The sequence below is a fragment of the Cherax quadricarinatus genome, chromosome 11 (assembly GCF_038502225.1).
Source record: "Cherax quadricarinatus isolate ZL_2023a chromosome 11, ASM3850222v1, whole genome shotgun sequence".
Classification (NCBI taxonomy): domain Eukaryota; kingdom Metazoa; phylum Arthropoda; class Malacostraca; order Decapoda; family Parastacidae; genus Cherax; species Cherax quadricarinatus.
In genome coordinates, this window is record NC_091302.1 from 50,674,579 (window position 1) to 50,690,098 (window position 15,520).

General features: G+C 43.4%; 1 protein-coding gene across 10 annotated transcripts in view; it reads left to right on the forward strand.

Moving 5' to 3' along the window:
- Positions 1 to 15,520, forward strand: part of Pax (paxillin) — a 216,670-nt gene that overhangs the window by 38,492 nt on the left and 162,658 nt on the right. For 7 of the 10 annotated variants that reach the window (XM_053775022.2, XM_070084123.1, XM_053775025.2 and 4 more), the window contains exon 2: positions 1,605 to 1,916. The exons of 2 other annotated variants lie outside the window; for them this stretch is intronic. In XM_053775022.2, the coding sequence (XP_053630997.1) occupies positions 1,832 to 1,916 (85 nt within the window). In that variant the 5' untranslated portion in view covers positions 1,605 to 1,831. Of the gene's footprint in view, positions 1 to 1,544; positions 1,917 to 15,520 lie in introns of those variants that run through there. One more of the 10 variants, XM_070084122.1, reaches the window with a different exon arrangement.

The following is a 15,520-nucleotide window of genomic DNA, read 5'->3' on the forward strand; positions in this document are numbered from 1 at the left end:
AGAGCTACTAGTACTTGTGTCTTGCTGCTAGGCCGCTGTGTGTGTGAGGGCGAATGGGCTCAGCCTCCCACTGACCTGGGTGAGTCTACAGAGGGCAGCACCTAAATGCCGCGAAATATGGACTAAGCTGGCAGACAGCATGGGCTGTCTGTGCAGACAGTACAGGCTGTCTACATTCGAACCCATGTTGTACTGGCCTGCCTCATGATAAGCGAGAACTACATGATGCTTTAAACCACAGGACCACCCAACCCTACAAGAATGGTGCAGCCAACAATGCTAGCTGTTGGGCCGCCATCCGAGGGCATACGGAGGTGTGGGAGCTTCTAAGCTAATTTCATTCTCATATATATATATATATATATATATATATATATATATATATATATATATATATATATATATATATATATATATATATATTAACAAGTCGGCCGTCTCCCACCGAGGCAGGGTGACCCAAAAAGAAAGAAAATCCCCAAAAAGAAAATACTTTCATCATTCAACACTTTCACCTCACACATAATCGCTGTTTTTGCAGAGGTGCTCAGAACACAACAGTTTAGAAGCATATACATATAAAGATACACAGTATATCCCTCCAAACTGTCAATATCCCGAACCCCTCCTTTAGAGTGCAGGCATTGTACTTCCCATTTCCAGGACTCGAGTCCGGTTATATAAAAATAACCAGTTTCCCTGAATCCCTTCAATAAATATTACCCTGCTCACACTCCAACAGATCGTCAGGTCCCAAATACCATTCGTCTCCATTCACTCCTATCGAACACGCTCACGCATGCGTGCTGGAAGTCCAAGCCCCTCGCCCACAAAACCTCCCTAACCCTTTCCTTCCAACCTTTTCGAGGACGACCCCTACCCCGCCTTCCTTCCCCTACATATTTAAATGCTCTCCATGTCATTCTACTTTGATCCATTCTCTCTAAATGACCAAACCACCTCAACAACCCCTCTTCAGCCCTCTGACTAATACTTTTATTAACTCCACACCTTCTCCTAATTTCCACACTCAGAATTTTCTGCATAATATTTGCACCACCCATTGCCCTTAGACAGGACATCTCCACTGCCTCCAACTGCCTCCTTGCTGCTGCATTCACAACCCAAGCTTCACACCCATATAAGAGTGTTGGTACTACTATACTTTCATACATTCCCTTCTTTGCCTCCATATATACATATATATATATATATATATATATATATTATATATATAATATAATGTATGTATGTATGTATGTGTGTGTGCGTGTGTGTGTGTGTGTCAGAACAAGCCACATGGAGATGGAAATCTTTAGGTCAAGATCTTTCGCACTCTCGTGCGTCGTCAGGAGCTATGCAGTGCTGTGAAACAGTAACAGGTGGGAGGGGAAATTCTCTGAGGCAAACAGAAGGTGGGCTGCCACTGATACCCCCATCTGTCTTACCATGATCAGTTCGTTGTGGAAGCGACTTGTTACAGTATCGTTACGGTTTCAGTATGCTGGAGCTAACTTATAAGTAGAAAGAACAGTACGTAGTTGGAATGAGCGATTTTCCTGTGTTAAGCTAATAGTTCATTTTTAAACTTCAATGTTTCTAAGAACATTGAACAGAACTTGAAAAGCGACAACAGCTACAATAACAATAATATATCGCTGAGAGAGAGAAGTGTCCAGAAGGTCGTCTCGTTGCCTGTGTTGCGAGTATTGCAAGACATTGACTTAGTGGCTCTCTGGAGGTGTAACTTGAGTATTCTGGGAGGCGGTCTGCGGTGCAGGGAGCACCAGGCGTCGGGAGGTGCAGGAAGCACCAGGCACCCATCACCACGATGGACAGGACACAGTACGGACGTAATCCCACCGACTCGTACAGGCCGTATGACCTGGCCTGCAAGAAGCGGCCTGCACCAGGATGTAAGTATTATACCTTGGTGCTCCAGTAAGCTAACCAGAAATACTACTACTAATAATAATTATAATAATATTAATAAGTCACCTGTCTGATTTAATTTAGTTATCCTAGATAATTTGCTCATAAGTTTCTATGTACGATAAATTGCGTAACTGTATTTATGTATACCTGTACCTAAATAATTTAAGTTTACTAATGCACCGCTACTAATAATAATTATAATCTACTACTACTACTACTACTTCTAATAATAATAATAATAATAATCTACCACTACAGCTAATAATAATCATTATTTAGGTTAACTGTATATGACTTTAAATGCAATGCTATACATTTCTATAATTATTTCGCTAATAACCACATAAAGATAATTCGTATAGTGATGAGTTGGCCCAAGTTTAACATTGTCGAAGCTAACACAGTCACTCTAGATTTTTGGAGTCCTTATTATTAGATATTTTTTTTTTTTTACTTTCTGACGTGTTTCCCGCCCTCGTCTTTCCTATAACGTCAGCACGCTTGTCATGCCTATAAAGCAGAACGTTTCTTTTTACACATCAGTTTTATAGACCAACAGCTGTTATCCTACTTGAGCTCATTTCAAAGCTTAGCCCTGTCTAAGGTATACTGAGTGCTAAGAAGCAGGATTGCATATCACCTGGATTCCCCAAATCTGCACAATCCAGGGCAACATGGGTTCAGGGCAGGTCGCTCCTGCCTCTCACAACTACTGGATCACTATGATATGGCCTTGGATGCACTGGAAGAAAATCAGAATGCAGATGTAATATACACAGACTTTGCAAAAGCATTTGGCAAATGCGATCATCGCGTAATAGCCCATAAAATACGTGCTAAAGGAATAACTGGGAAAGTGGGGAGATGGATCTTCAACTTCCTAATAAATCGAACACAAAGAGTCGTGGTCAACAGAGTTAAATCGGAGGCTGCCATAGTGAAGAGCTCTGTTCCACAAGGCACAGTACTCGCCCCCATCTTATTCCTCATCCTCATATCAGACATAGACAGAGATATACATCACAGCACCGTATCATCCTTTGCGGATGATACTAGGATCTGCATGAGGCTGTCATCTGCTGAGGACGCGGTTAACCTCCAAGAAGATATAAACAAAGTTTTCCAGTGGGCAACGGTAAACAATGTGATGTTCAATGAGGACAAATTCCAACTACTCCGTTATGGAAAACTGGAGGAGATAATAACTAGAACAGAGTATACTACTGACTCCGGCCATACAATAGAGCGGAAAAATAATGTAAGGGACCTGGGAGTAGTAATGTCTGAGGATCTCACTTTCAAGGATCACAACAGTGCCACGATCGCACGTGCAAAGAAAATGATAGGATGGATAATGAGAACGTTCAAAACGAGAGATGCCAAGCCAATGATGATCCTTTTCAAATCACTTGTTCTCTCTAGGCTGGAATACTGGTGTACATTAACATCTCCATTCAAAGCAGGTGAAATTGCAGACCTAGAGTGTGTACAGAGATCATTTACTGCACGTATAAGTTTTGTCAAGCACCTTAACTACTGGGAACGCTTGGAAGCACTTGACTTGTACTCGTTGGAACGCAGGAGGGAGAGATATAGCATAATCTACACTTGGGAAATCCTGGAAGGAATGGTCCCAAACCTGCACACAGAAATCACTCCCTACGAAAGTAAAAGACTGGGCAGGCGATGCAAAATGCCCCCAATAAAAAGTAGGGGAGCCATTGGTACACTAAGGGAAAACACCATAAGTGTCCGGGGCTCAAGACTGTTCAACAGCCTCCCATCAACCATTAGGGGAATTGACAATAAGCCCCTGGCTGCCTTCAAGAGAGAGCTGGACAGATACCTAAAGTCAGTGTCGGATCAGCTGGGCTGTGGCTCGTATGTTGGACTGCATGCGGCCAGCAGTAACAGCCTGGTTGATCAGGCCCTGATCCACCGGGAGGCCTGGTCATGGACCGGGCCGCGGGGGCGTCGATCCCCGGAATAACCTCTAGGTACTGTCACTCCCCAGGATGCCACCCACAACAGTCGACTAACCTACTTACTGCTATGTGAACAGGGGCAGCAAGTGAAAGTCAACATGTCCAACGTTTTCACCAATACTGGGGATCGAACCACGGACGTTCAGCATGAGAGCGGAGTGCGCTACTAACCGAGCCACGGGATACTTGTCAGGCAGCGCTGAATCTAGTCGAGGTTAGGATTAACTTCTTAGATGAATACAGTATCTTTATTTCTAGAAGTGCATTTACAAGGTATACAGGCCTGATATCAGTGATATACTACGATATAGAAAGCCCCTTGTCATACCTGGAGTATACCAGTAGGGGGTTTCCGGGGTCAACGCCCCCGCGGTCCGGTCTGTGACCAGGTCTCATGGTGAATCAGGGCCTGAGCAACCAGGCTGTTACGCAGAGCATGTCGGTCAGATTAGGTCAGTTTTGTCCCAGGATGCGACCCACACCAGTTGACGAGCACCCACGTACCCATTTTACTGATGGGTGAACATGGACAACAGATATAAGGAAACACGCCCAATGTTTCACCCTTGCCGGGAATCGAACCCGGACATCAGCGTGTGAAGCGAGAGCTTTGCCTACCAGGCAACGAGCCACTTGACTCATTTGGGTTATTAACACAATGATTCCGAATATAATAACATAAAATAGGGCTTTATTTGGGTTATTAACCCAGGGATTAAAAATAACCCATGAGAGTCAATGTGGCTTATTTCCCCTAAGGTTCTCGTGTTGTCTCTTTTAGGTCTTCCAGGATGCCACTCACAACAGTTTACTAACTCCACAGTATCTATTTACTGCTAGATAACATCAGCTGTAGATAGTAGGTCTGTTTACACGTCCCGCCATGCCCTGGGCTCGACCCAGGGTACTTTTGGCTGCGAGTCTAATACGATGCACTACGATGTATACATTGCAAATAATATGACACGTTATCTTGACTGGATACATTTCGGTCCTGGGACCTTGTCCATTGCAAGGACCGAAGCGTATCCAATAAAGATGTCCTTGTATGCACTTGTGTTCTTTTACACATTGTACGTGTACTTATACATGTAAATGTAGTTGTAGAAAACTACTACTACTACTACTATTATTATTATTATTATTATTATTATTATTATTATTATTATTATTATTATTATTATTATTATTATTATTATTATTATTATTATTATTATTATTATTATTATTATTATTATTATTATTATTATTTGTCCCGTAGCTCGATCGCTAGCGCACTCTGCTCACACACTAGGGTCCAGGGTTCGAATCTCCTCCTGTAGGGCTGGAAAACATTAGGGAAGTGTTTCCATAAGACACCTGCTGTCCCTGTTCACCCATCAGTTCAAAATGGGTACCTGGGTGTTAGTCGACTGGTGTGGGTCGCATCCTGGAACAAAACTGACCTAATTTGCCCGAAATGCTCAGCATAACAAGCGGCTTTCTATATGGTAGAATGTGATTGATGTCAGCTAGACCAGCATACCATGTACTTGTAGTAAATAAAGATATTATTATTATACCTTCTACTTTTGTAGTACGGTAATGCATAAGTAAGTAAGTAAGTAAGTAAGTTTATTCAGGTATACACAAATACAGTTACATAGAATTATCATACATAGCAGCATATGTGTAGAGAACCTGGGATAACCCAAAAAAGTCAGGTTGCTGTTCTACTTTACAGTGTTAGGTTAAGCATCTTTCTGTCTGGTCAAGAATTAAATAGTTGATCGCGTGCACACTTTTATAGCGAGAATAATAATATATATGATTATTATTCTCGCAATATTTCAAGCATTGTGTATACTATGTGAGTTAACCATAAAACTAATAACGTTTTCTGTAAGCTGAAATTTAGCGTTTTACGTCACAGAAAACGTACCTTTACAGGGTAAACTTATTGAATATTTAAATAATAGTATTTTTAGTTTTCCTGACTGTTAAAATAAATTGGGGAGATTTTTTACAAACATTCTGGGAAAAAAATGGTTCTGTTTAGAAGGCAATATTTTTTCGTATTCTTTTGTGTTGATTGAAGACCTCATTAGAAATGTCACATTGAGTTAAATATTCACAAATGACTTAACAATGAATTTGTGAAACAATTGTGTGTTTATTGGAACTGTTGCATTTATTTGTAATTATCTTTTGAGAAATCAAATGTAGATCACCTACAATCAGTTCACCTGAATTAATTGTCGTATATTGTAAGAGCAGAAAATAAGACAACATTTTTATATCCTGTGGAAAAATATATTTATGTAGATATACAACCCGAGGACTCCAGTGGATATAAATCACATTGCCCGAGTTAAATTCTTCATTATTTAGTATTTAAAAACCATTGCAAGTGTTTTATGCACGAGGCTTAAATAATGACTAATTTATTATCGATAATGATAATTATTTCTCAAAAGTTAAGTAATATAATGCATGAAGAGTTGATATGTTTGGCATGCGTTGTAGAGCGACCCCGGTTATGTAGAGCATTTCTGGCAGCCTCAAGATTAACTGATAACCAGAGACATTTTTTTCAGATTAGGTTCATTTACTTGAATGATAAAGTTTACAATCTCTGATATTAACTCCGACAGTCTGAATTATTTTTTGTAATGCCATTTATTATAATGTTTGTAGTAGTTATGACTTATGCTTATAAATTCCAATGAAGAAAGATTAAGGGAAATCGGCCTGACGACACTGGAGGACAGGAGGGTCAGGGGAGACATGATAACGACATATAAAATACTGCGTGGAATAGACAAGGTGGACATAAATTGGGAATAATAACAACAGTATTATAGCAAATATGAATTAGATAAACATGATGTTGAATTAGGGTGATCCTTAAAAGAAGCTTTTTCACCATCATTCAAACTGTTACTGTCGTGGTTAGGTGGAAGAGTTTAAAAAAAATGAAGGTGGCAGATTGAAAACATTTTGCATTTTCTGGAATGGAATTCCAAATTATGTCCCATTATTCGTATGGGGTTCTTGAATAGATTTGAGATGAACATGTGGTATGTCAAAGAGGCGCTTGTTTGTTAGATTGTGTGAGTGTTACGTTGCAGGTAAGTTTATTCAGGTATACACAGATACAGTTACATAGATTATCACACATAGCAGCGTATGTGTAGATAATCTGGGATAACCCCTCCAAAAAAAGTCAAAGTGACTTATTTCCACTGGGGTCTCCAGGGAGAGTCGGAGCGCTGGGTTGAAGTTTATACTGAAGGTCCTCTCTACGTGTATAGAATGACAGTAGTGCGTGTGATAGTTTTGTAGGGCGAAGTTAAGATTTTTTAAAATATCTGCCTGATACAGAGAGCACATTCTCGTCAGCACAGTTGGGTCTGGCCAGGAACTGAATGGATAATCGCATGATCATAGATTTTAAGGACCCCATTGGAAATAAGTCACTTTGTTTTTGGGTTATCCTACGTAATCTACACATATGCTGCTATGTATAATTTATGTAACTGTATTTATACGTACCTGTACCTGAATAAACTTACTTTGCTGGGGAAGTCACGAGCTGTTGTACACGGTGGCCCATGGCCTGGTAGACAGAGCTCTCGCTTCACAAACTGAGGGTCCATGGCTCGATTTCTGGCAAGGATGGAAACATTGGACGTGTTTCCTTACACCTGCTGTCCTTGTTCACCCATCATTAAAATGGGTACTGGGGTGTTAGTTGACTGGTTTGGGACGCATCCTGGGACAAAATTGACCTAATTTGCCCGAAATCCTTTGCATATCAAGCGGCTTTCTATATAGTAGTATGTCATTGATGTTAGCTAGGCCTGTATACCTTGTATATGTACTTGTAGGAAAAAAGAAATATTGTATTATTATACACGGGTTAGCCATAAAAAATCAACGTTTTCTGTAAAGTTAAAACTTGAAATTTTACTGTACAGAAAACGTTTTTCTACAGGATAAGCCTATTTGTTGTCAAAAAAATATATTAAGTTGTATTTTTGCATGCATAACATAAAAAAAGAGGAAGGGAAGAAGAGGAGGAGGGGAGAATGAGGAAAGGGAAGATTATGATGATGATGATGATGATGAGGAGGAGACGCAGGCGAGGATGAGGAAGGGTAAGATGAGGAGACAGTGCAAACAGTGCGTTATGGAAATGACGTCATAATATCAAGCAGGCAGTGTTGAGTGACTCTCTTCCCCCCCCCATTTCTCCTAACTCTCAACCCTTACCATCCCCCCCTTCCCCTTTCCATCCCCTAACAATATCACGTCATCTCTAGTATTATCGTCGTTCTGATCAATCAGTTTCACTCTCGCCGGGCGACCCGTGTGCAACAGTTTCTTCTCATATTAACCCTGACTTCCCAGGATTATCCAGGATTTCTATCCCTTTTGTTATTAGGACAACACAAGAAAGCCAGTCCGTGTGGCTTACCTGGAGTATGTATGGAGGATGTTTCAAGGGTCAACGCACCCGCGGCCCGGTCGATGATCAGGCCTCGCAGTGGATCAGCCCCTGATCAACCAGGCTGTTACTACTGGCCGCACGCAAACCGACGTAGGAACCATAGCCCGGCTGGTCAGGGACTGACTTCAAGTGCCTGTCCAGCTCCCTCTTGAAGACAACCAGGGGTGTATTGGCTTACTTCCACATACCTCCTCCTATGATGGTCGTTACCAGGGTGACCCATAGGAGTCGCCTAACACCCAGGTACCTGCTTACTGTTAAGTGAACAAGGATAGCAGGTGTGAGGAAGCATGTCCAACGTTTTTCACTCGTCCCAGTTGTAAGCCGAGGGTGCTACCACTTGAGCCATGAGTCACCGCTTGTGTGATGTCTTACAGCCTCACACACACACACACACACACACACACACACACACACACACACACACACACACACACACACACACACACACACACACACACACAGCATATGAAGCTGAGAGGCCGAACAGGAAGGAAGGAGATATGAATTATGCTAAGGTCATATCAGCCTGCCAAGAAGGGCCAAGGAGTGAAAGGGGAGAGCAGCTGGGTGCAGATGGAGAGGGTGATAGGTCAAATGCAGAGGCACAACCATGCTACCAAGAGCCACTGGAAAAAACAAAGAGAGAAAATGACCACGTACAGACAGGAGCCAGAGTCACAGAGGGAGAGACATGGGAGGAGGAAAGGGCAAAATCAGTGTTTATCCATGGGCTTCAGGAGAGAGAGGAAAGGACACACACTGAAAGACGGCAGGCAGAAAGAAAGGAGATTGAGAACATCACAGAAATAGGTGAAGAAGACATGGACGAGATTGTAAATTTTCAGAGAATAGGGGGGTACTTGAAGGGGAGAAAACGACTGATCAAGCTGATTTTCAGGACAGAAACAGTGCGGAACAGGATCCTCCAAGAGAAACCACGGTTGAAGTACTCAGAAGAGTACAAGAGGGTGTTCCTAGACAGAGACAGAACACAAACAGAACGACAACAGCTGAGGGAGAGGACAAAAAAGCGAAAGGAGCTAGGAAAGGAGACAAGGACGGAACCAGCAGAGGTCAGTCAGAGCAGGACAGCAGCAAGGGCAAGCACACACAGAACCATCCTCAGAATCCCACAACCTATCACACCATCCCAATACTACAATCTACAATCCATACTCACAACTTCCACCCAACACCCAGCTATAGAATCCCACAGTATGCTACCAGGTCTCCCACCCTCACAGGCCCTCCTAACCATAGTGTTGGAGAGAAAACTGAAGGTATTGTACACAAACGCTGATGGAATAACAAATAAGTGGGAGGAGTGGCACGAAAGAGTCAAAGAGGCATCACCGGACATCATAGCTCTCACAGAAACCAAGCTTACAGGTATGATGACAGATGCCATCTTTCCAATGGGATACCAGATCCTGAGGAAAGAGGGAACAGGGGGGGGTGGAGGAGTGGCACTGCTGATCAAAAACCGATGGAATTTTGATGAGCTGGAGATAGGAGACAGCAGAGAAGCAAACGATTACATAGCAGGAACTCTTCACTCTGGAGGTCCCAAAGTGGTAATTGCAGTGATGTATAACCCACCACAGAACAGCAGGAGGCCAAGGCAAGAGTATGATGAGAGCAATAGAGCGATGGTTGACACACTGGCTGCAGTGGCCAGAAGAGCTCATGCATGCAGGGCAAAGCTCCTGATCATGGGTGACTTTAACCACAAGGAGATCGACTGGGAGAACTTGGAGCCACATGGGGGCCAAGATACATGGAGGGCTAAGATAATGGAGGTGGTACTGGAAAACTTCATGTACCAACACGTAAGGGACACTACAAGAAAGAGAGAGGAGAGGATGAACCAGCAAGACTGGACCTAGTATTCACCTTGAGTAGTGCAGATATTGAGGACATCACACGTGAAAGACCCCTTGGGGCCAGTGATCATGTGGTTTTAAGCTTCAAATACACAGAGCTACAAGTGGAGGGGGAAGCAGGAAGGCCAGGGTAAATGAAGCCAAACTACAAGAAAGGGGACTACACGGGAATGAGGAACTTCCTGAATGGGGTTCAGTGGGACAGAGAACTGGCAGGGAAGCCAGTTAATGAGATGATGGAATATGTAACAACCATGTGCAAAGAGGCTGAGGAGAGGTTTGTACCCAAGGGTAACAGGCATAATGAAAAAGCCAGGATGAGCCCATGGTTCACCCAAAGTTGCAGGGAGGCAAAAACCAAGTGTGCTAGGGAAGGGAAGAAATATAGAAGGCAAAGGACCCAGGAGAATAAGGAGAGCAGTCGTAGAGCCAGAAATGAATATGCACAGATAAGAAGGGAGGCCCAACGGCCATATGAAAACGACATAGCAGCGAAAAAAATCTGACCCGAAGCTGTTACAGCCACATCAGGAGAAAACAACAGTCAAGGACCAGGTAATCAGGCTAAGGAAGGAAGGAGGAGAGACAACAAGAAATGACCGTGAAGTATGTGAGGAACTCAACAAGAGATTCAAAGAAGTGTTCACAGAGGAGACAGAAGGAGCTCCAGAAAGACGGAGAGGTGGGGTACACTACCAAGTGCTGGACACAGTACACACAACCGAGGAAGAAGTGAAGAGGCTTCTGAGAGAGCTAGGTACCTCAAAGGCAATGGGGCCGGATAACATGTCTCCATGGGTCCTGAGAGAGGGAGCAGAGGTGCTATGTGTACCCCTAACAACAATATTCAATACATCTATCGAAACAGGGAGATTGCCTGAGGCATGGAAGACAGCAAATGTAGTCCCAGTCTTTAAAAAAGGAGACAGACATAAAGCACTAAACTACAGACCAGTGTCACTGACATGTATAGTATGCAAGGTCATGGAGAAGATTATCAGAAGAGTGGTGGAACATCTAAAAAGGAATGATCTCATTAACAGCAGCCAACATGGTTTCAGGGAAGGGAAATCCTGTGTCACAAACCTACTAGAGTTCTATGACATGGTGACAGCAGTAAGACAAGAGAGAGAGGGGTGGGTGAATTGCATTTTCTTGGACTGCAAGAAGGCGTTTGGATTGCATTTTCTTGGACTGCAAGAAGGCGTTTGACACAGTTCCACACAAGAGATTAGTTCTAAAACTGGAGGACCAAGCAGGGATAACAGGGAAGGCACTACAATGGATCAGGGAATACTTGTCAGGAAGACAGCAGCGAGTCATGGTATGTGGCGAGGTGTCAGAGTGGGCACCTGTGACCAGTGGGGTCCCACAGGGGTCAGTCCTAGGACCAGTGCTGTTTCTGGTATTTGTGAACGACATGACGGAAGGAATAGACTCCGAAGTGTCCCTGTTTGCAGATGACGTGAAGTTGAATAGAAGAATTCATTCGATCGAAGACCAGGCAGAAGTACAAAGGGATCTGGACAGGCTGCAGACCTGGTCCAGCAATTAGCTTCTGGAGTTCAAGCGCACCAAGTGCAAAGTCATGAATTTTGGGGAAGGGCAAAGAAGACCGCAGACAATACAGTCTAGGGGGCCAGAGACTACAAACCTCACTCAAGGAAAAAGACCTTGGGGTGAGTATAACACCAGGCACATCTGAAGCGCACATCAACCAAATAACGGCTGCAGCATATGGGCGCCTAGCAAACCTCAGAACAGCATTCCGACATCTTAATAAGGAATCGTTCAGGACCCTGTACACCGTGTACGTTAGGCCCGTATTGGAGTATGCGGCACCAGTTTGGAACCCACACCTAGCCAAGCATGTAAAGAAACTAGAGAAAGTGCAAAGGTTTGCAACAAGACTAGTCCCAGAGCTAAGAGGTATGTCCTACGAGGAGAGGTTAAGGGAAATCAACCTGACGACACTGGAGGACAGGAGAGATAGGGGGGACATGATAACGACATACAAAATACTGAGAGGAATTGACAAGGTGGACAAAGACAGGATGTTCCAGAGATTGGACACAGTAACAAGGGGACACAGTTGGAAGTTGAAGACACAGATGAATCACAGGGATGTTAGGAGGTATTTCTTCAGCCACAGAGTAGTCAGGATGTGGAATAGTTTGGGAAGCGATGTAGTGGAGGCAGGATCCATACATAGCTTTCAGCAGAGGTATGATAAAGCTTACGGTTCAGGGAGAGTGACCTAGTAGCGACCAGTGAAGAGGCGGGGCCAGGAGCTTGGACTCGACTCCTGCAACCTTAACTAGGTGAGTACACACACACACACACACACACACACACACACACACACACACACACACACACACACACACACACACAATCTATCGACCAGTTCCTTTGACAACCGTTAATCCTATTCCTCCTCCTCTTCCTCCTAAGGAATATGATGTCATTCAGGTGCAGGAAGTAGAAACAGGGCAAAAGTTGTTACAGCATCAGGTTTCCACTGGCCGCAAGAGATGTTGAAACTACGAGATGAAGCAGTCATAGCTAACTAAAGTTTTTGCTGTCATACATATCTACTATATATATATATATATATATATATATATATATATATATATATATATATATATATATATATATATATATATATATATATATATATATATATATTATTTATTTTTTATTATCACACTGGCCGATTCCCACCAAGGCAGGGTGGCCCGAAAAAGAAAAACTTTCACCATCATTCACTCCATCACTGTCTTGCCAGAAGGGTGCTTTACACTACAGTTTTTAAACTGCAACATTAACACCCCTCCTTCAGAGTGCAGGCACTGTACTTCCCATCTCCAGGACTCAAGTCCGGCCTGCCGGTTTCCCTGAATCCCTTCATAAATGTTACTTTGCTCACACTCCAACAGCACGTCAAGTATTAAAAACTTGACGTGCTGTTGTGTGTGCGTGTGTGTGTGTGTGTGTGTCCTGGCACCCGCAGACCAGTAACTACTACAATAATTTTCTCCTTGATCTCTTGTGAATGCTCAGTATCATCCAGTAAAGCAAGGTGGTGGTAGTAGTAGTGGTTGTGGTTGTGGTTGTGGTGTGGCGGTGGTTTGTGGTGAATCAAGCAAGCAACACGACAAGCCTGGCCTAGTTGCGGAAGTAGGCGAAGTCTCGAAACCTCTCAGAGGTAGAGAGATATGAAGTGTTCCCACCAGTGTGGTAGACTGGTTGCTGTGTTTACAAGTGTAACCAAGTTTGTGCTAACGGTGTATGGGAACAGTACACAAGACTGTACACAGGTGTCAGCGTCTGTGGGCAGTAAAGAAGAGTATACACAGGTGTCAGCGTCTGTGGGCAGTACAGAAGAGTGTACGCAGGTGTCAGCGTCTGATGGCACTACAGAAGAGTGTACGCAGGTGTCAGCATCTGACGGCACTACAGAAGAGTGTACACAGGTGTCAGCGTCTGAGGGCGGCACAGAGTGTACACAGGCGTCGGGGAAGACTAACCTTTGTTAAAAACTCACCTTTATCTGGTGCTTCTTGTCGAGACTTTCACGTCTATCATGCAGTTCGTATTGAAACAGTATTTACTGTAGTTTAAACATTCGTCAGGCGTATTTAACAATTGTCAGACGCATTTCAGCATTCGTCTGGCGTATTTACACATGCGTCGGTAGTAGTAATATAGTTTAAATATTCGTATTTACGGTACCTTAAATATTCGTATTTACCCTTTGCCACTTACTTAGAAATACTTTTTAATAGGACATTATTTTTTAGGCTTAAAGCTCATTTCTGAACGATATAGTTCGCTCCTGAACGATAAAGCTCGCTTTTGAATGAGAAGCAAGCCAGCTTTATCGCTCAGGAGCTTTATCTCCCAAAATGGAGCTTTAATGGAGTTTTATCGCTCACAGTGGAGCTTTATCGCCCAAAATGGAGCTGTATCACTCCTGATACGCGCCTGTTGCTCCAGCGTGTATGTTGCACAACAGAGAGATGCAGGAGTTGCAAGCGGGACACCAAACGGTCATAACCTAAACGTTGAGATGTTTGTTATTGTTGGAGAGATGGAGGCCAGATGATGAACCTAACTGCATTTTCAGTTTACAGAATAGAAGACGAGACAGTCTCTTGCTAAACACTGAGAGATGTCTCTCAGTGTATGTACACTGATAGATGTCTCTCAGTGTATATACACTGATAGATGTCTCTCAGTGTATATACACTGATAGATGTCTCTCAATGTATATACACTGATAGATGTCTCTCAGTGTATATACACTGATAAATGTCTCTCAGTGTATGTACTGAGGGTTGATAGATTGTGTTCAGTTCCTTGATCCTGGCAGAGGGCTTGTGATCCAAGGAGCTGGAGGCTGCCCTAATATTCGTAGGATCACGCGTGATCACATTTCGTTCCCCCAGATCTGTGTGGCCCTTAGGGTTTAGCGTTTCCCGGGGATTGTAACGATATATCCGGTTCTTAAGCGGAGGCCTCTTGATTCCGCTGAGGGGCTTTTGATCCAAGGAATTGGATCAGTACTCCGTTTCCCTGAATCGATCCTGATTCCTCCCACTTCCTAGTTATTATATTTTCAGTAATAATAATAATAATAATAATAATAATGATATTAATAAAAATAATGATAATGCTACTGCCGCCGCCGCTACTACTACTGCTACTACTACTACTACTACTGCTACTACTACTACTACTACTACTACTACGCAGCTTGCTGCTGCTGCAGCAACAACCCAGCAACATGCTGGCAACATAGCAACAGCAGCTGCTGCTGCTGCCCGCAACAGCAACAGCAACAGCAGCAGGCTGCTGCTTAGCAGCAAGCAGCCAGCTAACTAACTTGGCAGCTGGCAGCAGCAGCAGCTGGCAGCTAACTGCTGCTTGCTTGCAGCAGCAGCCTTGCTGCTGCTGCTGCTTGCGGCTTGCTGCTGCTGCTGGCAGCAGCAGCAGCTAACTGCTGTTGCTTAACAGCAGCAGCTTGGCAGCCTTGCTGCTGCTTAGCTAACAGCAGCTAACAGCAGCCAACCCTTGCTGCTGCTGGCTGCCTTACTGCTTGCTACTACTACTACTACTACTACTACTAATAATAATAATAATAATATAATAATAATTGAAGTAATAAACAGCTGTCAACGATTGTAGATATTAAAAGAAATGGACGTGGGAGTCGA